Source organism: Miniopterus schreibersii (assembly GCF_964146895.1).
Source record: "Miniopterus schreibersii genome assembly, chromosome: 1".
Lineage (NCBI taxonomy): Eukaryota > Metazoa > Chordata > Mammalia > Chiroptera > Miniopteridae > Miniopterus > Miniopterus schreibersii.
The window spans coordinates 174,619,195-174,643,610 of NC_138101.1; the positions used below are offsets into that span (position 1 = coordinate 174,619,195).

At 38.8% G+C, this 24,416-nt stretch overlaps 1 protein-coding gene across 1 annotated transcript in view; it reads right to left on the reverse strand.

Annotated features, from left to right (window-relative positions):
- ESR2 (estrogen receptor 2) overlaps positions 1-24,416 on the reverse strand; it is a 46,650-nt gene that overhangs the window by 11,335 nt on the left and 10,899 nt on the right. The window contains exons 3-7 of the mRNA XM_081146237.1: positions 23,574-23,746; positions 15,847-15,963; positions 11,370-11,669; positions 8,473-8,611; positions 1,881-2,014 (exon numbers count right to left, since the gene is read on the reverse strand). Of these exons, the coding sequence (XP_081002363.1) occupies positions 1,881-2,014; positions 8,473-8,611; positions 11,370-11,669; positions 15,847-15,963; positions 23,574-23,746 (863 nt within the window). The remainder of the gene's footprint in view (positions 1-1,880; positions 2,015-8,472; positions 8,612-11,369; positions 11,670-15,846; positions 15,964-23,573; positions 23,747-24,416) is intronic.

Below are 24,416 nucleotides of genomic sequence, written 5' to 3' on the forward strand. Positions count from 1 at the left end.
CATTAAGCTCTAAGATTGGATAAAATCTAGGTAATAAAGCCCCATATGTTGCCCAAAGGAAGGGATCTGTAAGTACTTAGTTGAGGATTAACACCTGGATATACATATTATTTGAGAAAGAAGAAACCATAACAAAAGGCGAAGCAATAGTAAATAGCTAAGCAAAGCAATCAATACCTGCTATAGCAGCTGGACAATAACTACCAGGTGGAGAGTAAACTGAACAGTATGAAAATGATAAACAAACTTAGATATGTGTACAAAGCAACACATCTCTGTTTATTGCAGCAATATTTATAATGGGAGGAAAAAAGGAACTATATATTAAGTAAAGGCCTGTCACTAGAGAAGTGATTGAACAATTTAGACAATGGCCTCACTGGAAAGATTAATTTAGCTCTCTCCTAGTGGACCCGAAGGGATTTCACAGCATTTTGAAAAGTAAAAAAGCAAGATGCAGAGAAGTATTTGTACATAGTGTCCCAAGTTTTAAAAAAAATGAAAAGCCTATCTGTGCATATTTAGAAGCAGAGTATTATTTTAAATGATTATTAAAGGATAGGAGAAGGTACAAAGTTCACCCTCTGGTTAAGATTAACTACTTGGTATCGAGGTGGAAAAGTCAAGCAAAAGATATGATCAAAGCAAGCCTCTTTCAAAGTACCCAGAATTTTTTATATATGATGTTATGCTGTTTATGAAAAATTAGGTATATAAGCATGTGTATACTTCTCTATATTATATGTATATATTTCTATATATATATATCTGTCAGTTGATCAATGGAGCTATTAAAAAATAGTCACCAAAGTTATGGTAGCTATCCTGTGGGGGGCATTCCTATTTTCTTATATGTTTTTCTTCCGTTAGAATGTTTACAATAACCAGGTATTATTTATATAACAAGAAAAAAACTGCAAAGCAACAACATAAACATATCTTAGTTACCACCTTCCTCATTTCCCACCTCTAACCCATTTATTTCCCTCAAGTCAGGCCCCTTCCTTCCTGGCCCCTCCACACCACATTAGTTTAGGCTCTCATTGTCCCTCATGACTGTCTGGCCACCATGCCTCAGTCTCTCCCCTCTTCAGTCATCCTACACATGGAAGCCAGAGTAACCTTTCAGGAACACCTATCTGTCCATGATACTCCCATCAGAACCTCTTCCAGGGCTGCTCAATGCCCCAGACAGCAGTTCCCAAACCAAGGTGTGCAGTGAATCTTCAGCATTGCATTTTACAACTCAGTCCCCCTCCCTCTGCTCTGCCACTGCATGACTTGCAGCTCCTGGCTCACCAATGTCCTTTCCATTCCTTCATGCCTACTTCTTCCACCTGCCCATCCCGAAAGACTCAATCAAACGTTATCCCCTTCTACAAGCACTCCAACATCTCTTACATTTTCCTGTACACACTTTATCATAGTACTGGAATCATTCTTTTCTCTCCCCCCCTTCCTCCACTAGGAGGTAGTTGAAGGAAGGATTATATTTTTAATGCCTTAACTGGATGAATCAACGAATGAACAAATGAATCTGTAAAAGCAGAACCCAAAACAGTAAATATAAATGCATAAAGTGTCTGTATAAACACTGAAAAGGGCTGAAAGGTAAACATTTTAAAGTTCATTTTTCTCTTTTCTGGCAAAGTGACTTAAGCCACTTTTTAAATTACTAGCAGTAATTCATCCAATGAACAATTTATAGTCAAGTACAGTTTAAATCCTTAATCAAACAAAACAGAAGTCGGAAAGAAAGCCATTTTCCCCTTTTTAAATAAAATAAATTCAAATCTCTTCTAGAAATAGCATTCCTCCCCCTCCCCCACCCCCCTTTCCCCCTTCCCAATAAAACATGGCCCAGCTGTGCAGTTACTCACTGGAGTTCAGGAGGATCATGGCCTTGACACAGAGATACTCTTTGTGTTGGAGTTTTAACTCACGAAACCTTGAAGTTGTTGCCAGGAGCATGTCAAAGATTTCCAGAATTCCTTCCACACATTTCCCTTCATCCCTACAAAAGTTCATTTGGAAATTTAAAAAAATTAGAGCAACCATCAAAGGCAATGAGGAGTATTTTCTTTTTAATATTAAATTTCATTTTGTACATGCTTTAACTCTAACAAAGTGGTGATGAAACCACACTCAGCAATATGAAATTACCAGTTACCTTATAAGAGGACAGGAAATTTCCTATAAATCCCTAAACATTTAAATAAATACTATTTAGGCAAAAGAGTGCATTGGAACTACACTTTTCTTCTACCTGTTCATAAATGTTATCTTAAAGGAATAATACTTTTGTTGGTAAACTAAACCATTTCAGCCAGCCAGCCTGAGATATGACACCTATTACTAAAGTGAGACATTCCATGTTCTCCTTAGAAGACTCTGAAGTGTCCATGAGGAAGATTGACAATTACAGCTAATATCCCAAGAAGAAATAATCCTTCATATCTGGGGCTCTCATTTCTTCGTGGTTATTTAGAAACTAGAGAGGCAACTAAGAGATGTGTAAATGTAATTTGGAAAAAAGCTAACATGACACAAAGAAATCACAATTAGAGAAGGTAGATTAGAATTGGGAAAGGCAGAAATGGAGACATGGAAATTTTTGACTTGCAAAGATTATTTTTAAGCAAAAGTTTTAGACAAATTTTGAACCATATAATCAAAATTCTTTTGAGCACTCCTTATAAATATAATTTTTAAGTATACTTTTGAAATAAATTACTTTAACTGTATCTAGAAAATACCAGCTTCAATTAACTCTAGCCAGACACATATTATTCTGCCTCACTGCTCTTCAAAATCTTCTATTATCATCCGTCTTAGTTATCAGAAGTCCTTGACAAGCAGCTAGATGATTGTGCCACAAAACTTTCATTTGCTTCTTAAAACCTGTGGTACACAGTAAAGGGCAGCCATGAGTTTCTGTGTGTTTCATTTTCAGTCTCTGTAGCAGCCCCTGAGGGGACCTGAGATATTCAAGGAACTGGCTGTTCCCTCTTCCTTTCCCAACCCCAAGCCAGGACATTTCCAGGGATGGTGGTGGTTGGGGAAGGGCCTCTGTAGAATTCAAATGAACAGACACAAGTGGGCACTGCCAAACTTGGTGAAGCCCTCCCCGCTCAGTGCTATGCTAGGACAGCAGCTGACCAGGATCCTGCATTCCACAGCCTTCAAAACCCTCCAGCCCCAGACTCACCTACACAAAGCTACAAAGCAAGCAAACTGCTCACTTTAGCAAGCAAGCACGGCAACTTTTACAACCAGCTTTCTAAAAGCGCACACATTAAATAATACAATACCAGTGTTCCCTACACCCCAGCCTACCTCCCCTGCTCTGCACTTTCACAGGCAGCCTGCTGCAAGCGTCCAGTAAGGATAACACATGCCCTGCACATAGCAGAGGTATAAGAAATACTTGTTCACAATTACCTCTCATGCCACATTATCAAAACATTCTGCCTGGGGACAAGTAATATTAGAAATTATAATTGTTGGGCTTGAGGACATCTTATACTGGGCAAAGCTGGTTTTAAAATATTTCTGGAGGCAAAACAAAAAATCCACCAACTCCTGCACTGATGGGTTAATAATAGTTGATTCTTTACTCTTCTGTGAGACTCAGTCACAGGTGAGCTTATGCACATGCAGGCACACATGTGCACACTCACACACTCACCCCCCCCCCAAGTAGTATGAAAGGGTATTTATCTGAAATCAACTCCATTGTGGAAGCTGCCACCTGTGTCTAAGAACACTGTAAATAAATATTGAAATTAATACCATTTCCTCATTGAAATACATGCTATTTTTAGTGCAAATTCATATGGAGGGAGAATTTACACCTTAGGGCATAAGCCCTGATAAATATTGTAACGAACAGTAATCAGAGCACGTGTACCTCATGGAAAAGGTGAACTTCTAAACCAGCTCTAAAGAACTAGGTCTGGTTGCTTTCTCTAGCAGGTGTGACAGCCAACCATTTCATTCAAGGGGTGGCAAGGTTAGAATATTTTACTTCACAGGCTATAAAACCAAATACATTTCTAGGAAACAAATGAAAAGGTATAGGGGCAATAAGGTCCAATACCTTACAAATGACACCCTAATAAAGCTCTACATGAAAATGAGTTATACAGAACAGAGTGAGAAAGGACTTTAACAAATTAATGAGCTTTATATCATTTATTTTGGAACTATGATTGACAGTGAATTACGTGCAAGAAATTAGGAAAGGATTAAAAGATTTGAATTCAAGATAGAGGGTATATAAATTGAATGTTAAAATGTTGAAACAATATATCAACCAAACCAATCTACTCATGGAAAATTACTTTTATACACCATTTGCCCATAAACTAGTGCTAAATAAAAAAGTAGTTCCACAGAAGGAGACTTGACTTTGGGTGGTGAACACACAATACAATATACAGATAATGTATTATAGAATTGTACACCTGAACCTGTATAATCTTATTAACCAATGTCACCCCCGATAAACTCAATAACATTTTTCTAAAAAGTAGTTCCATGTGGACTACCTTACTATTTGATAATCACCACCCCTCTATAAAAGAAAAATATTCTGTTTGATACCAAGGACAAAATGTTGAATGAGTAAGCCTCACTGTGGGGTACACTATATTGTACCTATAATATACCCACTGCAGCACCCATGTGGCTACAGACCTCGATTTAACTCTGTGTGGGTGGCAATGGGAAGAAGGGGGCTCAAGGCTGAGAACATGGAAAGGACTTAAATATTGCACTCAAGTGAAAATTATCTGAGTACAAAAGGGAACTGAAAATTTAGAAATGAAAATTCTGTTGGTATCTTGAAGACAATTCAGTACACAAATAACTAACATGGATGCAAACTCAGAACACTCACAATTATGCATATGATTCCACAGGACTCCATTAACACCCATAATGGGGTCCAAGACCAGAGCTAAACCTCCCCTGACTTTTTAATAACACTTAACATTAGACTGTTTTCTGTTGATACTAAAGACACCAAGTGTCTTAGCATATATGATTTTTTTAAAAATATATCTTTATTGATTTCAGAGAGAGGAAAGGAGAGGGAGAGAGAGAGATAGAAACATCAATGATGAGAGACTCATTGATTGGCTGCCTCCTGCACGCCCCCTACTGGGGATCGAGCGCGCAACCCAGGCATATGCACTGACCGGGATTGGAACCCCAATCGCGTGGATCCTAGGTCAACACTCAACCGCTGAGCCACACCACGGGCAGCATATATGATTTTTTGAGCAAATAGCAACTCACATTCTGTGGCAGATCTTCATCTGAATTTGTGATTCTAGTGGTTACTAAAAGAACTACCATGCTAGAAATAAGCTGAGACAACAGGATTTTCCTCTCATCCTCAGTAGGTTCAAGTTTTCTTGCTGCCAAAGCCTCAACAAAAATAAAGGGAGCAGAAATTATATTCTCAGTCTCCACAAATGGGTTAATTCAGTTGTATTCACTGCTTCTATGGTCATACCACTACTGGAAGGAACTCTGATAGGACAATCCACCAACAGAAAATTATTTTAAGTAGTGTGAAAACTGCTTATTCACACTGTTAAAAAATATTCATAATAGAATTTCTTTATGGGGTATGATCCCTGATTTTACATTTTGAATATTTTTAAATAAGCAACTCCTCCAAAAATATACCCATTATATAAAAACATACTTATCTGTATATAATAGATGCATTAAAAAATCTTAGATTTGAGCCCAGCTGGCGTGGCTTAGCAGTTGAGCATCAATCTATGATCCAGGAGATCAAGGTTCGATTCCCTATGAGGGCACATGCCCAGGTTGTGGGCTTGATCCCCAGCAGGGGGCGTGCAGGAGGCAGATCAATGACTCTCATCACTGACGTTTCTCTCTCTCTCCCCCTCTTCCTTGCTCTCTCTGAAATCAATAAAAACATTTTTTAAAAAAACAAAACAAAATAGATTTGAAATTCTACACTTTCCAGAGTTAATGCGTTAAAAATAATAAGAATGGCAACAAAAATAACCACCCACAGGCACTCCAAAATAAATGCCTGCTCAATGTCTTCATTTACAATTCCCAAGAACTCCTCTTCTCAGTCAATCAAATAAACTGGATTTATATGCTGTAAACATAATGCTTCCAAATGTTTTTTAATGTGAGTCTGTTAAAAATAGTTTGTAAAAAAAAATAACATTTTTTTCTTCTATTACTTAACCAAAAGCTACACCTAAAATTTATCTAGGATTTGTGCCAGTTTATAGTAACTTATACACATACTTACTGAAGTTAAAGAACCCACACAAAGATGAGAGCGAATCGTACTAAAAACCAGGAATGAAACAGTCACTGAAAACAAACACTAAATGTATCAATTTAGAAATCAAGACAAAAAGTAAAATAACTTAATCCCAAGCTCTGCAAATTTTAGTTCACCAAGGGACAGCACTTCTTCCTAGTACTAACTTCCAGGAGAATTGATGGGGGTGATGAATGTGGTTTTAAACACCACGTGGAACATAATGAGTGAATGAATGAGTGAACAAACAAACGGGAGGGATGGCTTGATTGGCGGCTTAGCCTTGCAGCCTGCCTTACAGCATGGTACCGTGAGATGACAGCAGGAGTGGGTTTCTAAGGTGGGCAGAGAGCAGAACAGAGTTGTTCTAAGACAAAAGAATAAAGTAGAAAGTTAGTTTGCATTTAGCCTCCTCCCCTTTCCCCTTCCAGTTCTCTATCCTGTGGAGAGGCATATGCTGTTGTAGTTAAGAGCATGGATTTCACAGCCAGAAGTCCAGCCCCACCACTTGCTACTCTATAACTGCAGGAGATTACCTAACTTCCTCTCATATCTGAAGGATAGGGGTAATAATGGGGCTTTCCCAAAAAGGGCTGCTGTAAAGATGAAATGAGTGAACATACAATGCTAAAGATGGTACCTGACACATACAAGCCAATAAGTTAGCTATTTTTTAAGTTTATCTTTAATGTTGAAAGTATTACAGATGTCCCCATTTTTCCCCCCACTGACTCCCTCCACCCTGCTCCCGCCCCCTTCCCAGGCCTTCACTGCACTACTGTCTGTGTCCATGAGTTATACATATATGCATATAAGTTCTTTGGTTAATCTCTTCCCGCCCACCCCACCCCCTTCTGTTACTGGAGGGTCCTACCTGTCCTAGGCTTTCAGAACCTACTTCTGCAGTTTACCATCTGGGCTTGCTCCTGCTTGAGCCACGTCCCCTATTCCAGCTCTTCCCAAAGCCTCTGTTCTCCACTAAAACACCTCCATTACTTAGAACAGCACTCTTTACCAATGTTGTCATCCATGACAGGTAAAATGGGCACTAATACCTTGGGGATACTTTTCATCTGCCTAATGTACAGAGGGATCTTCTGATGCTCTAAAGCGGTAATACCAAGAGTTGGGGTAGACACTTTCCATTCATAGATAGCACTAGGTAGCCTTCCACTCTGCACAGAGTCAAATGTGACTGAACATTCGACACTAGAACTTTTCAAAATAGGAATGTGGAAATCAGGCTCCATGGAGATGTTCAAACTGCTCAAGTTTACACCAAGGAAGTATTCTACTTTTCCTACTAAAATGCTTGAGTGCTGTCTATTCCAGCCTTCCTTCCATGAACACTTCACCTAAGTTAATTAAAAAGTGGCTCCTGGCCCTAGCGAGTTTAGCTCAGTGGTTAGACAGTCAGCCCGCAAACTGAAGGGTCCTGAGTTCGATTCTGACTAAGGCACGCCCAAGTAGGCGCAAGAGTAGGAGGCAACCAATCTATGCCGCTCTCACATCAATGTTTCTATCTCTCTCTCTCCCCTCCCTTCCACTCTCTCTGAAAAGCAATGGAAAAAATATCCTCGGGGGAGGATAAAAAAAAAAAAAAAAAAAAAAAAGTGGCTCCTTTTCTGTGCCATCTTTAAAAGAAAACTAAATGCAACCAAATGTGGCATTCCCCAATTTCCATTAGCTTTCATCTGGTTTTAATGACCATTCCTTCCACTGCTAAAATGCAATCAGAATGAGTTAAAGGATGTTAAAATAAACCTGGCAGATTTGTAAGAATTTTATCACCTATCCAGACAGCTGTCGATGTAATTAGCCCTGACAGGTGGAAAGAACAGCAGGACAACTTAAAGTTATAACCTGAAAATGGAATGCTTAATGCAGGAAAATCTAAGTTGATTTATATACCTTGGTGGCTACATACCCTGCAGAACATAGGCCCTTATTATGGCTGCCACTCTACGAATGAGTCACAAGACACTGAATCCCTGCACCCATTCTCCCCTTTTCGGGTTCTTGACCCAGTGAAGGGGCTCATGACATTATAATCCTCATAATTGCCCTTTCAGGTGTGAGATTTTAATTGCAGCACCCGGGACTCAACACTTACTCAAGTCAGAGAAGAAACACAATGCATTTTTTCTCACCTGTCCAGAACGAGGTCTGGAGCGAAGATGAGCTTGCCAGGGTGGTCGATGGAGCGCCACATCAGCCCCACCATTAGCACCTCCATCCAGCAGCTCTCCAAGAGCCGCACTTGGTCATACAGGCTGAGCTCCACAAAGCCTGGGGAAAGCAAGACACTGTGAGACACATCGCCCTCTTCCTTGGCTCCCTATTTTTCTAGAAACAGAAGAGCAGGTTTTCAAAAGCTTTGAAAACACAAATAATATAAAGAAACAATATTTTAAAGATGTGGTTCAAATGTTGACCTAAGAAAGAAAATTTTGAACTTAAGTCGTGCAACTCACAATTTGCAGTCCTGGGCCCCTTCTAGATATAAATATACTTCATTTAGAATTTCTAAAGTACTGTTACCTGGTCTTATACACCTCCCCAGACAGATGCTAGTAAAGAACAGAAAGGTGGAACCGGTCTTTGTTGGCTATATCCTAACCATTGTCCTGCACTGCTGAGAAAGATAATGCTGGGCTGCCAGCCAGAGGGGCTGCCTATCTGGCCCAGTCCATGATTGTGGCTGGGAGGACTGACGGCCATGCAGAGAGAGCAGGGCCAGCCCCTGCAGAAAGTCAAGGCTTCAGCTGAAAGAATTTTTCTGATTGCTTAAAATGTCCCATCCAGAGTTAGAATCACTCTTCTCTGTGCAGCAGTGCTGACTCCAGGCTATTCTGTTCTGAAGAGCAAACATAACTGAAGCCGGTCCCAACAACCTAATAGCCTAATAGCATGCATTGGTCAAATAACTGGAAAGTAACAGGTAATCTCTAGGGAGGTGAGCACTTCAAAAGCAAAGCAGAGATCTCTGGTCCTGCCTCCACAAGCCATGACAAAAAGGAGGAAGTGGTGTAATTTAAATACAGTCACCAAAACTATGGCCTTGATGTGAAACTTCAGGCCTCCAGTTAGAATCCCAGCTCAGCCTCTTCCTAGCTAATGAATCTCCTTTTACATCTTTGTTTTCTTAGAGGCACAATAAGAGTAACAATGCCTGCCTCTGAGAATCTCCTACAGGTAGGATCTCTCTTCATCCTCACTTTACAGACCGAGGAAACTATGGCACAGAGCACCTGCAGTTCACATCTTCGACAATTATAATGCAAATCTGCACACAGGTGAATTTAATGGGGTAATGAATGGAAAGATGGATAGATCCTTTCCAAAGCCACATTCTAGGCTCAGTTCAGGTTCCTATCACGTGTACACTTTCCAATCTCACCCACAGCTATAGACGGTAAGCCTACCAAGGGAGACCAAGCTTTTTATATTTGTAGCTATTCAACAAGAATAAGGCTAGGTGATATTTTAATATATTTTTTGGTTTGGACAATGACCTTATCAGCTGAGATGGGGGGAGGGTGCACACCTCTAGACTATGCCTAAGTTTTCTGAAAACTTTTTAAAATACCAGGCTTGAAGAGGGCCTAATGCAGTGTTAGAGTTCGGTTTTGTTATGGCACAAAGAAGCTCCACAGTTCTCAGCAATAATTAATTTCACCACTACTCTCCATGTGGGGTTCTGAACAATAGTGTTTGGAATACATATACAGCAAAAGCTAGAGGAAAGTACATCAGTATTGTTTCCTATGGGAAAGAGCAGAGAAAATAAAATCATTCTGGCAAAGGTGAAGATGTTAGACTATCAAAACAGACCTGGAAACCAGAAAATCCTCAGAAGCCAACAAATGATCCCAAGAGATACTATTACCCTAGGCCTGGGTCCCACAGCTCTTTACCCCCAACTGCTCTTCACCCAGATTCTCAACACTCCCAATCTTTACAGTTCACCCAATGCAGTTGCTGCCCGCTAGGCCATGGGAATTGTCCCTAGTGGCTTAGAACTTGGACAAAGACATCATTTTTTAGACAACTGTAAAGATGTGCAAGGAGAAGCCCTTTTGGAGGGTGATAGGTTACTGTCAGTCTATGTTAGAATCCTAGATTCACTCTCACAGAAACACCAATTTGAATAATAATTAGATGGTAGTTTTCGTACAATGCAGTACTGCAGGTATGTATTACCAACTGGCCTGGAGAAGTGATCACATTACAGGGTGGAAAATGCAGGTTCCAAATGACTACTACTGATTCATCAAGCCATTTTTAACTTGATGGCATTTCAGGTTTATTGATGATTAATGTTATTTCATCTGTGGATTTACTCTCCTTGTCCATATGCATTTATTCATGTACATACTACTAATTATTTCTCTACTGAAAGAGTAGTTTACAAATTCCTACTTAGCATCTGACAAACCTTTACTTTCATACTGGACATACTGTACCCACTCTACCTTCACCTGCCTATACCCTCCTCTCAAGGTGAGGAATCCACAGCCAGGAGACTGGTCAATGTGGAACCCAGATCCCTTCCTTTTAGACCATGTTCCAAGTCCCAGAGCCCTTGAATTTCCTGACCAAATGGCCCAAGCCCATTTCCAGAGGCTGGCTGGGTCTCTTCCCTGGTCCATCCTCCCAGACCAGGCATGAGAGGTGACCAAAAGACAGGTGGACATGCAGGATGGGATGTGCACAAGGCTATATGGGATGGACCTGGGGTGGGAAAAGAAGAGAGAATAGAAGGGGTCCTGCCATATACAATTCTTCCTGCACTGCCATGTCTGGTACAGAACTCAGAGGAACCCAAGAATTCTAAATTGGAACCTGATTATCCAGGCCATGTTGAAGGTGTATATGTTGAGAGAGGATGAAAGAACATATTTCATTTAAATGTTATAAATCAAGTCATCAAACAGTTAAATACAGAGACATCTTTTGTGGACCTCCATTTCATACTCTTGCCCCATAAATGTTAGGGGCAGCCTTCCTACAAATATATGGAAAGCTAAGACCCAGAACTCCCTACCTGGAATCTTCTTGGCCCAGCCAATCATGTGCACCAGTTCCTTGTCAGCCAGCTTGGTCAGGGACATCATCATGGAGGCTTCGGTGAAAGGTGTGCTGGGGCGGCTCACCAGCACGTTGGGTGGCTCTGCCTCAAGGAGTGTGAGCACCAGTTGTTCCGGGCTCAGGGCACTCAACAGAAGCTCCTTCACTCGGCTCACATGTCCACCATTTCTCCTCGCTTTGTTCAAAAAGTGCAGCTGCTCGTCCGAATTTCTCTGCCTGCGTACTATGCGGTACCCACACCTTTCTCTCCGGGAGCCTAAAGTGAAGAGCAGATAACAGGGCTTTCCCATCCCTTTCCCAACCCAGCATTCAAGTTCCTCAAGTAGCAACGGTAAAAATGAAGCAACATCATCATTGTAAGATCTGAGTCTATTCTCAGAATGTGTCTTAGAACAGAAGCCTGACTTCTTTTCTGGAGAATGCAGGGCATGTACCAAAGATCATTACATTTGTGACTGTATTAGCAAAATAAGTAGCATTACTTTCTAGGGAAAATAGCCCAAATGATCTTAAGGTCTCTATTTCAAAGTCATCTATGGATATGAAATCCATTTCTCTTTTAAAGAGTTATGAAATACCTGCTTCCAAACCATGAAATTAGGAATATTCTTCAGGCAGAAGATGGGGAAAAGTTAGGAAATGAAGACTGTTATTTCCAAACAGTTATCAAATAATACACTTTTATAACACATTCTTAAAATGTCTGCATGCATGTGTTTGTGTATCTATATGTGTGTGCATATATTCTTTTTACATACACAAATAAGTGTTTTTCAAATAATAAATTAATTGAAAAAACCTGGAAAATATAGAAGAGCACAAATTTTGGCATATTCTTTGTTTTTTAATGTTTTACTTTTCTATATTTATATACAAAATGATCATCATAGTGTATATACTATTTTATAACCTACTTTTTATTATAAAATGTGTCATTTTACAACAATTTAATAATCTACATAGCATTCTGTTTTATGAGTATAGCATCACTTATTTAGTATCCCCAATTGACAGAAATCTAGGTTGGTTATAATTTGTTAGTATAAATATTACAATAAAAATGCATCTATACAGCCTGGCCAGTGTTGCTCAGTGGCTGAGCATCAACCTATGAACCAGGGAGTCACTAGTTTGATTCCTGATAAGAGCACATGCCTGGGTTGAGGGCTTGATCCCCAGTAGAAAGCATGCAGGAGGCAGCCGATCCATATTTCTCTCTCATCAATGTTTCTGTCTCTCTATTCCTCTCTCTTCCTCTCACTAAAATCAATTTTTTAAAAACATATTTAAAAGTGTCTTCTTCTGGCCTGGCCAATGTAGCCCAGTGTGGCTCAGCAGTTGAGCGTCGACTCATGCACCAAGAAGTCACCAGCTGAATTCCCAGTCAGGGCACATGCCCGGGTTGTGAGCTTGATCCCTGTTGGGGGACTTACAGGAGGCAGCCAATTGATGTTTCTCATCAATGTTTCTTTCTCTCTCCCTCACTTCCTCTCTCTAAAATCAATAAAAACACATATTTTTTAAAAATGTCTTCTTCTGGATAAAAGTGTATTCTTCTGGATTCTCTACTCTGTTTTATAGATCTATTTCTATTCCTGTGCTGGTATCAAAATGTTTCAGTTACTGTAGGTTTATGGACCGGAACACCACGGGATAATAGCTTTAAGATGGTGGGGGAGAAGAGAACCCTTCAATTTAGACTTATATTCCCAGCTGAACCATTACTTAAGAGTGAGGATAGCCTGGCCAGGCATGGCTCAGTGGTTGAGTGTCAACCTAGGATCCAGGTAATCAGGGTTCGATTCCCAGTCAGGGCACAAGCCCAGGTTGTGGGCTCAATCAATGACTCTCTCATCGTTGATATTTCTCTCTCTCTCCTCCCCCTCTCCTTTCCTCTCTCTGAAATCAATAAAGATATATTTTATTTAAAAAAAAATTTTTTTTTAAAGAGTGAAGATAAGTTAAAGACATTTTCAGTTAAACAAAGATTGAGACGATATATCACTCATTTAAACAACCATATTAGTACCTCAAAAGAAAGGAAAGAATTGGAAATGCAGAAGAAAAAAGGTGATAACAGAAGATACATGATTTCCAAATATAAAGGGAAGTGGAATGGTGTGGGAGAATCCAGAATGCAGGTACGATCCCTAATCCTCTAAGACTGGGTAGAAGGAAGAAGGTGGATGGAGTGTTTTAGGGGAGCATAGGCAAGAAAAGTGCTGGAAAAGGAGAGAGGCATAGTTCAGAAAATGCATTCCTTATTGTTTTTCTCTGGGTCAGTGAAGGGCCAAATATCCAACTGTTTGCACATTAACCCATCTCATTTCTTCTACAATCTCCAAAGATAATAAAATATTTTTTCTTAGTCCTACCCAGTGACTTTTTGGCCAAATTTAATTCTTTTTTTCTCATTCCCTTTTCCATGAAAGTTTTTAATTACATACATCTCTATACTCTGCCTCATGAGACTGTATTGACTCAAACTCACAACTATATGAGAATTTCAATGAGGGAGGGAGAAAGGAAGGAACACTAAAATTTAGTGCCAGACAATGTTTTCATACGCATTCCTCACAAAACTCAATGAAGCACGTATCTCTGTTTCAGAGATTAGAAAACTAAGGGCCAGCAAGGTCAAGTCATTTGAGCATAGTTAGTGAAGTGATGAAACAGAAAATGAGATTCAGACTATGGCAATCCAGTCCTCCTGTTCCTCCCACCACAGACACTGCCCCCTACATGCAGAGTGCACATGTGCTGCTGCCCTGGTCCTCAACCACCAGGCTACAACCATCCAACAGATCCTAGTATAATAAAAGCATTTTTAATCTAAGAGTAAATTTTAAATCATTTTTTTTAAAAAATATACACTCACCTTAAAATATTGTTTAACTTAAACCATGAAACATTTATTGGCAATCTTTTGTCATAGAGCAATGCTTTCTCTTTAAGCACCTCTGCCAATTAAATCAAGTTATTTTCCTGCATAATCCATACCTATGATACACTGTCACTGAATTTTCAGTTTCAGCTTCTTTAAAACCTAGGCACTCATAAAGTAATCTGAATTCAGAATATTTCTAGGTTTATAACTCCCTCCCCCAATCTCACACATACCTACCTAATACAATCACTATTAGTCCTTTATAGCTTTATTCAAAGCTTTCACAAAAACAATTGTGTTTTCCCACTCATAATCTAATTAAAATTTATGCAAACATATGAGATATATGATCTAACAATTATGATAAGTAGAAATAGGTTTGGGAAGAAGCCCACTGGTTACTGATAAGGATATAACTGAAGTGGTAGGAGCAGAAATGTTTGGGTGTTTTAGAGAGTAACCAATACGCACTAGGAGATCATGGGCTTTGAGAAGATCTTTTACAGATGAAACTAAAAACATCAGTGATTCTAGGAATCCAGAGAACTGTGCTCAAATTAAGGGTGTTTCTGCTGTAATTCATGACTAACTAGATGAGGGGTCTGGTCTACTGTCCATACGGAGAAAAGAGAAGCACAGAGAATGTTAAAGAGACAGAGTTACTAAGAGATTTTCAGAGAGGAAAGAGAAAATTTGTTTTAAAATTTTCAAATAGTTACAAAGAGAAATTATAACTAACCACAGGCAAAATTTTGGCTATTAGAAGAGTAAGAAAAGTACAGGCAGAGCTGGTACGAGTGTATAGAAAAGAGCAAGTGTGTATAGACAAGTGAATCAAAAGTTAGCCAGGTGGAGAGAGCAGGGTGTAGGCATCATTGTCAGTTGTTATACTAATGTGCTCATTTTCCTGGTTTTTCATGTGTGTATATATACATGTGTGTGTGCATGCGTGCATATATATATATATTTATTTACACAGATATATGCTCATGTATATACTGTTGTAGAACAAAATCTATGCTCTGTGTACTTTCCATAGTCCTACCACATTTCTGACTCCTATGTATTTTTTTCCTCTTCTAGAAAGTTATTGGAGGGATAGGCATGAGTCTACCTACACCACCCAAGTAACTCACAAGATAGGCTCTTTTCTTGTCACAGCTTTAACTGTGAACATTAACCAGACCTCCTTCATCCTTAGACTTTTCAAGGTCTCAGGCAGATAGTCATCCAGCCCCTGTGTGAACACTTCAGTGACTAGAGTTCCCTAATTTATGTGGCAGCCTAGCCTGTTGTTAGACCACTTGAATTGTAGAAAGCTCTTCCCTATTTTGAGCCAAAATCTGCTTCCTATAACTTGCTCCCACTCACTCCAGCTCTGTCCTCTGCAGGTACAGGGAATAAATCAATGCCCCCCCCCCCAGTGTGACAGCACAAGAAAACTAGAAGATAATGAAAAAATCCTAAATCTCCTCTCATCCAGACTACAGGCCCCTATAGCTTTCAGCATGTCCCACATACAATAAAAAGGGATGTGAACACTCACCGCACTTCACCATCCCGACTTCATAGCACTTCCGAAGGCGGCAGGCTTGGCAGCTTTTGCGCCGGTTCTTATCTATTGTACACTGATTTGTAGCTGGACAAATATAATCATTATGTCCTACAGCAGAGAAAAAAAAAAAAAAAGGAAGGTTATTGTTACAATATTTTGGTTAAATATCTTCCTGGTCAACAACACTGATTATTCTACCCAGGTGAGAGATGAAGGATGTGTTTTTGACAACAGGCACAGGTACAAAGGCCACAATTCAGCCTCATCCATGCCTTGTCAGTAAAGGAAACCTAGGAATATTTTAATATCCTACTTTTTGACTAAGAGGTTATTCTCTGCAAGTTCTTAGAATTCTCAAGTGATCTATTTAGAAATATTCTCCTTTGGACATGGAAAGTGAGACAGTCACCTAGAATTGATTTGCTCCAAATCACAGAGCTCCTCAAGTATTGGGTTACCAAATTCAACTGCTTATATTCTTTAATATATATTCCTCTTTGAGATTTAACATATTTTTGGGGGGAATTCATAGTCAAAAGAACTAAACTAGTCAATAAGAGAATAAAGAAATTAGCAAACTAAATAAGAACAGAAAGAACTGCTACTTAATAATGGTTGCAGATTAGATTATTCTTCTCAATTCTTTACTCCCTCCCTCAGCCTTGTGGCCTTGCAGGGTACTAGAGTGGGCAGAATATACTTCCCCACCAACTGATGATGGACTTGGCCATGGGACTTGCTTTAGCCAGTGGTATGTTTGTAGATGTGCTACTCCAACCGTTTGGCTTGGAGTCCTCGTAAGAAAATGCCTCAGGTAGCCACTGGACCAAGAAGAACACGGAGACATATGGAGCAGATGTGAACTCAAGAATCAGAGCCAACTCTTATGGAGCCAGCCTAACCAACTCAGACCTACAACTAAGAAAAACAATGCTCATTGTAGTAAGATACTAGTCATATAGCAATCTCTGATTAAAGACAAGGGTGGTACTTTTAATTATTTTAAGTAAGGAAGAGATAAGAAAATTTCCATTTCAGAAATTGTTTCATAAGATACATGAAGGAATAAATGGAGGCAGCAAAACTGATGGAGGCCAGGAGACCAGGTTAGAACCTGCTACAGCTGTGCAAACCAGAGATGAGGCTGTCTGGACTGGTAAGAGGGAAGATGAAGAGAGCTATATGAATCTGACAGATTTAGGGAATAGAACAGAACAGAATTATAATAAAATAGATGAAAAATAAAAGTGCATAGGATATTTTGGTACCTTTATTTCTTAATTGTGTCTTTCTAATAAACAATATGGCTTGAACTTCTTACATTAAAGCTACAATGGGCCAGAATTTCAACATGAGAAATGGATGAGTCTGAATGATAAATAGGCAAGTCATAAAAGAAACAAATTTCACACACACTAAAAAAATTAAATAAATTAATTAATTAATTAATTAATTAAATAAAATAAAAAATAAATAAAAAAGAAGATTCCATTATGTAAAGTTCAAAAATAGAGGAAACTAAACTATATTGTTTAGGGAAGCATGCTTAGGTGGTAAAACCATGGCAAGGAAGGCAGAAGTTAGGATAGTCTTACCTCTGTAGAAAGGGAAGGAGCTGTAACTAAAGGGACTAAAAGGAGCTGTGATTCCTCTGACTTACACCCAGAGTAATCCTGGGGCTCTAAAGATATCCTATTTTATGGCCTGAGCACTAGTTACACAGAAGTTTGTACTCTTTAAACTGGATGTAAATAAATACTGGAACAAATACATTCCTTAACTCTACCCTCCGAGAGAGCTGGAAAGTAGGGCTATCTGAGAGCCATGGCTGAACTAGCACCCAGATCTTGGCTTGTAAACATCATTCTCCTTTAAGAAGAAACAGGGCTTTTTGGAGAAACTGCTGATTTCAGGGCTGGGGCAGAGAAAGTACAAGATGAAGCTGAAACAGCTTGTGCTGGGAAGTAAGGAAGTGCCCAGGAAGTATGGGTACATCTCTCACACACAAAGAAGCCAGTTTAAAGGAATCTTATTGACCAAATCTGGGATAATTTGGATACCCAAATAAATAATGATAGTAATAAATAATTACCAATTGTAGAAAATGGGAAATGACAAGTAATACTGATATAAATTAATTAAAGGCTTAATAAAGAATGGAATATCTACATTCTTTCAAAGGATCTCAACAAAAATATTCATTAATTACAAAGGGGAAAGAATAACTCACAGTATAGAAGCCTGGCAGACATCACCCTAACCAAACAAAGTGCACATCACTAGTAATGGGACATACAGAAATCAGGCACCACATAAAAGGAGCCAGTCAGAAAAACAGAGCATCACTTCTGTGATATTCCTGCCAATAATATGTAAGTTAATTCTACTAATGAGGGAACATAGGCAAACTCAAAGTCAGGGACATGCTGCAAAATAACTGGCCTATAAGGTTCAAAAGTGTTAAGATCATGAAAACCAAGACTAAAGAACTGTTGTGGACAGAGGGAGGCTAAAGACATAACTAAAAACAAAGTGTGGTTCTGAACTGCTTCCTTTTGCTCTTGAGGGCACTGTTGAGATGATAGTAATGTATCAAAGCTAATTTCCCAATTTTGACTTGTGTTGTAGCTTTATAGGAAATACATGTTAAAAGTATTTGCAAGTGATGGGGCATAATGTTGGCAACTCATCGTCAAATGATTCCAGGAAAAAAAGGTTCTTTATATTGTATATGCACAATTTCTGTAAGTTTGAGACTAAAAAAAGCTTCCATTGGCTTCTCAAACAATATAGCTGCTAATTCATACAAATTCACACAAATACAGATATATACAAATACTTAAATACAGATAAATTGAGATTTATCTATATTTCAAATGCTACTGTTTTAACTCCTAAAATTAACTTTCCTTTTTCCAACTCACCAGATTTTAAAGAACATTTCCAAAAAGACAGGGTTCCATGTTTGGACCACAATCAAATTTCATAATTTTTTCCTACTTTAGGTAGAATCCAGTAACATTTGTTCGGCAAAACAAATTGAAATTCAGTTGTTTGTGGCTTTACCACCATGCCCTGAGTTGGCCTAGGGTGCCAGCAAAGGTGCAGTCTAGACAGTCCTAGAGTGTAAGACATCTCCCTGAGAGATGCAAAAACCAGTTTCTCAAGCAACCCTCCATACTGGGCATGTATAGGAAGCAATGTCTGCCCAGCCTGATGCACCAGCATTTCTGACTACCTACTGATTTTTAGGTTCTTTTCATCAACATTTCATTTAATCCTATAACTTCCCTATAAAGAGCTATAATCCCCATTTTACAAATGAAAACACTTAAGCTTAGTTCAGTAATCTCCTTAAGGCTATTAGTTTTAATTTTCTATGTTGCATAATGAATTTCTATACATTTATAAGCTTAATGAGACAAATTTGTTATCTCATAATTTTCAGGGTCAGGGTCCAGGAACAGTTTAGCTGGTTGCTCTGCTCAGGGTCTCACAAGGCTGCAGTCAAGGAGTCAGTCAGGCTGTGGTCTCACCTAAAGGTCCTCTTCCAAGCTCATTCAAGTTGTTGACAGAATCAGTCCCCTGCAGGTGGGACACTGCTCTCAGCTCCTAGAGGCAGTTCACGACATGATGTTTGCTCTTTTCCAAGCTAGGAGGAAAATATCTCGCTAACTTTGTCTCTCTCCTATCTGCTATGATGGAGTCTAATATAATCATATCATAATCACAAGAGACTATCCCATCAACATTTGCTGTATAGTGTAACCTAACAAAGGGAGCAACTCTGTCATCATATTTACAGGTTCCACACATGCTCAAGATTATCTTGTTATGGCTTTTATCCTTCCTTACAGTATTCAAAACTGAACTGTATTTTAAAAGCCAAAATATAATTATAATCAGAAATCTTCTATTACACTTTAGAACATAATGCTTTATAATTAGAAGAAAAACGTAATCCCACAGTACTTTCCATTGTAGTAAAAAGCTTTAGTATCTTCTAAAAATTCTAAGAACAATACATGCTGTCATCCTTATTGGTTTTTTAATGAGGTTCATAACAATAAGAAGTTAAGGAACAACTAGAGGTTCACTTTCATTATTTTCTTCCTCAGTTTATTTTTAAACATAATTTTACATTTAAAAAAATAATCAGGAAGCACAATGATATGAACACACTCAATATAAATAGCTTAGAAGATGTCTCAGGCAAGAAGGTCGTGGTAATTCACTTCACTTCTGGCAAAAGAAAAAGAAAACAAGTCCTCCTCAAACCGCACTGACTCCCTCATGTATTAAAACGGTTTCTTGTCCCATGCAACAATCTGAGAAGCATGCTACTCCATACCAACAGAACGGAGAAAAGTTTAAAGCAAAACTAAAAGCAAAAGATGTAGCTAATTCTTTTAGTTGAGATGTAAAACTTTATAGGAAAATGTGCTTTTTATAATATAAAAGATTATCTTCATTCTCTCTGAAAAATTCAGTCTGCCTGAATACCTATTATCATTCATAATCAACTGCCTGGGGGGAAGAGACATCACTAGACTTGGACTCAGAAGCTCTGATTTCAATCTCAGCTCACCCTTCCAGTTTTCTTTTTATTTTTTATTTTTTTATTTTTTATCCTCACCAAGGACACTTTTTCCATTGCTTTTCAGAGAGAGTAGAAGAGAGAGAGAGAGAGAAACATGGATGTGAGAGAGACACCTGGATTAGTTGCCTCTCACACACACCCCAACTGGGGCCAGGGATCAAGCCCACAACCAAGGTACATGCCTGTGGCTGGAATCGAACCCAGGACCCTTCAGTCTACAGGCCAACACTAACTGCTGAGCCCAGCTAGTTTTATTTTAAAAACAGAGCAATTTTTATTACCCACACTCTCATATACTGCAACAAACCTTCTGTTTTGTTCCCTCAGGACATTCTTCCTGAGTTCAAGGACAAAGAAATTCCAAGTAATGGAATATATGCCTCCCAAGTAAAAATCTTTTATATATCCTATTGGCTGTTAGAGCTTCCCATGGAAAGCTCAGCCTCTAAAGCCTTAAGAAACTGAGTTAAAGATTCATGAGCAGTGGTCAAATAAATTTTAACTTTCAAAGAACAATGAAAAAAGGTTGTTATGAATACCAAAATGAAAGTGAATAGTAGAATATAACAGTAATAATTACAATTACATATGGATATAAAATAAATAATTAAAATAATGAAATGTATGGAAATATTGAGAAATATGCCAGACACACATTTTTCAAAACAGAACCTTATGAGATATAAAAGACCTAAATAAACAGAGACAAATTACAAAGAGTCCTCCCAAAATAATTCTTAGGTTTAACAAAATCTCTACTTTTCTTAACATTAAAGATGGGAAGCCTCTTAATAAAATTATTCTAATATTGTTATAGACAAACAAATAAGAAACTAGCCAGGGCATTTTTTAAGTTGAAGGTATTTATACTGGCATGCATTAAAAGTCATCATAAAACTATAATAGTTGAAATAATGTACTTATACAAGAATGGAGAAATAGTAAAACACTAGTGTATATAATAATCAACACATGAAAAGTGCTCAAAATAAAAGTAAAACACTAGTGTATATATCGATAAACACATGAAAAGATGATCAAAATCATCAGTAATCAGGGAAATGCAAACTAAAACCACAATGAGACACAACTACATTCCCAATAGAATGGCTAAAATTTAAAAGACTGACCATATTTAGAAGACTGAAATTCTCATACACTGCTGTTGAGAATACAAAATGATTCAGCCATTCTGGAAAACAATCTGTTAGTTTCTTATAAAGCTAAGCATATGCTTATCAGACAACCAGAAATTTTACTCCTAAGCATTTACTCAAGAGAAACAAAAACGTGTCTACACAGAGAGATATGCACAAATGTTCATACGTTGGAATATTAGTAATCAAAAGGAATGAATTACTGATACATCCAACAACACAGATAAATCTTAAAACATCCTAAGTAAAAGAAACCATATATAGATGGTTACATGCTTTATAGACCTGGGAGGCTGGGTGGAAATTAGCTACAACGGGCATGAGGAAACTTTTTGGAGTGATGGTAATGTTTTATATATCAATTATGGTTGTGGTTACTTGACCACATGCATTTTCAAAATTCATAAAACTACTCATTTAAAGTACAGAAATTTATTGTGTGTAAATTATATCTCTAACTCAAAAATAATAAACTCCCATATATTTTTTTAAATCAATGAAAATAGATTTATTCAATAAAACAATGTGGAGAAATGTGACTATTTAAGATAAATACGTTTGATTTTTATTTCATTCTATCTCCCAAAAGAACTGAGTGGCCACTTTCAGGTACTGCAATGCATTTATACCAGAGAGTGCCAAAAATATGAAGAATCATTTGGGCATTTAGTAATTATAAGAGCACTAACTCTTACTCTTTTGCACATTCAGAATGTAACATTCCTTTCCTCTTTCCCACAGCAACAGGTGAAAAACAAACAAACTCATAAACACAGACAACAGTATGCTGGTTACCAGAGGGGAAGAGGGGTGGTGGGAGGACAAGGGGGTAAAGGGGGCCGAATACATGGTGATGGAAGGAGACTAGGCTTTGGGTGATGAGCACACAACACAATACACAGATGATCTATCATAGAACTGTACACTTGAAACATACAATGCATTAACCAATGTCACTCCAATAAATTTAATTCAACAGCAACAAAAAAGAAAGTGGCTTCACCAAATCTGGGCATGGCAAGGACAAGGGAGGAAATGGACTGATTGGCCTTGAAATCAGGTGTGCACAATTTGAAACTGATTAAAAAACAACAACTAAGCCCAGCAGGAATTTGGAGAAGGGTAAGGAAATAGTCTAAACCCAGACCAGAAAACAAGAGGATTGTGAACAGAGGCTCCACTAGTCTGGGGCAAGACATGCCTCTAGATCAATTCTCAAAGTCCACTGGAGTTGAATTCCTGATTTCTGATCATTTCCATAAGGTCAGGAGCCAGCCCACCATCATGACTGTTACACATGCCAGATATTAAACATAAGTCAGCCCTGGCTGGTGTGGTTCAGTGGTTAGAGTGTTGGCCTGTGCACTGAAGGGTCACGGGTTCAATTCCCCAGTCAAGGACATGTACCTGGGTTTCGGGTTCGCTCCCAGCTCCCAGTCGGGGTGAGTGCAGGAGGCAACCAGTTGATGTGACTCTCACATGGGTGTTTGTCTGTCTCTCTCTCTCTCTTTCCCTCCCTCCTCCTCCCTCTTCCACTCTCTCTGAAAAAGCAATGGAAAAAATATCCTCAGGTAAAGATTAACAAACAAACAAAAAACAAAAAAACCCATAAGTCAAAACGTAAGGAAGGAACAATCTGCAATTCCTAATGAATGCACATTTTTTTCCAAGCTTTATCTTGTCAAGGGTTGTAACTAGACATCTTCTCCCAAGAAGATGGTGATGGGTAATTGTAGGGCAAGACCCATTTTACTTCTAGGGCTCTGGGGTGGAGATCCACAACTTATAAAGATACACTTGAAACAATCCACCCCACCATACACCCCACCCCCAAATACACCCAAATACTCATCAAGTACTGTGTACCAAAGCAGCCAGTGGTGAAATTTTGCCAGGTCATCTGCAAAACTATTTGAAAGCAAAGTGGAAAACTAAAGAAATATCTAACAACACTCTTATACCTTGAATACTTCTTTTAAAAAAGGCTTTACATCCTTCACACGACCAGACTCCATAGTGATATCCTGACGCATAGTCGCTGCAAACAGCACAGACATGGGCATCCTTCTTTGAACTTGGACTAGTAACAGGGCTGGCACAACTGCTTCCACTAACCTTTCTTTTCAGTGTCTCTCTGGAGGCAAAGAAAACATTCATTGTAAAAAGCATCAAGGGAAAAGAGGGACTTTCTAGGAAAAAAAAAACACCAGCATGAGCACTGCCTCATTTATCTCTTTGCCCTCCAGGGTTCATGATGAATATATTCCAGGAAATATGATCAAGCAAAACCTTTGTTACTGGTATCAGATCTATGAGGAGTCATACTCATTGCTGGGAATGACTGATGTTTGAAAGTGGTGAGGCCAATTTATGCCCATCCATGCAGTGCTGATGAGCACTCGTAACTATGGATGGTCAGTTGTAGCCATTGGGATGCACGTCTCTAAGTGTGATAAGCGACCGGATTTAAGTCTAACCCATAGTTCTGAAGCACAAGCAGGGTGTGCCGAGGCCTTCCATAGTTACTAGAGTTCACCAACCCTCCATGGAGGGTCCTAAACTCACCTAACTTTTTTCAAGTATCAGCCATTCCTAACAGTGTCACTAAATAGCCCTTCAGAGTTCCCATTTAAATGTGGGGACAACAATCTTTCATTCTGCAATTGAAGATAACGGCCTAGAATAAAAATAGCTTTAAGAGGACTAACAAATGGACTTTAAGTTATATTATTAAGGTGAATACTATACTCTGGTTTAGAGAGGGGAAAGGGGAGGGGAGGGGAGGGGAGGGGAGGGGAGGGGAG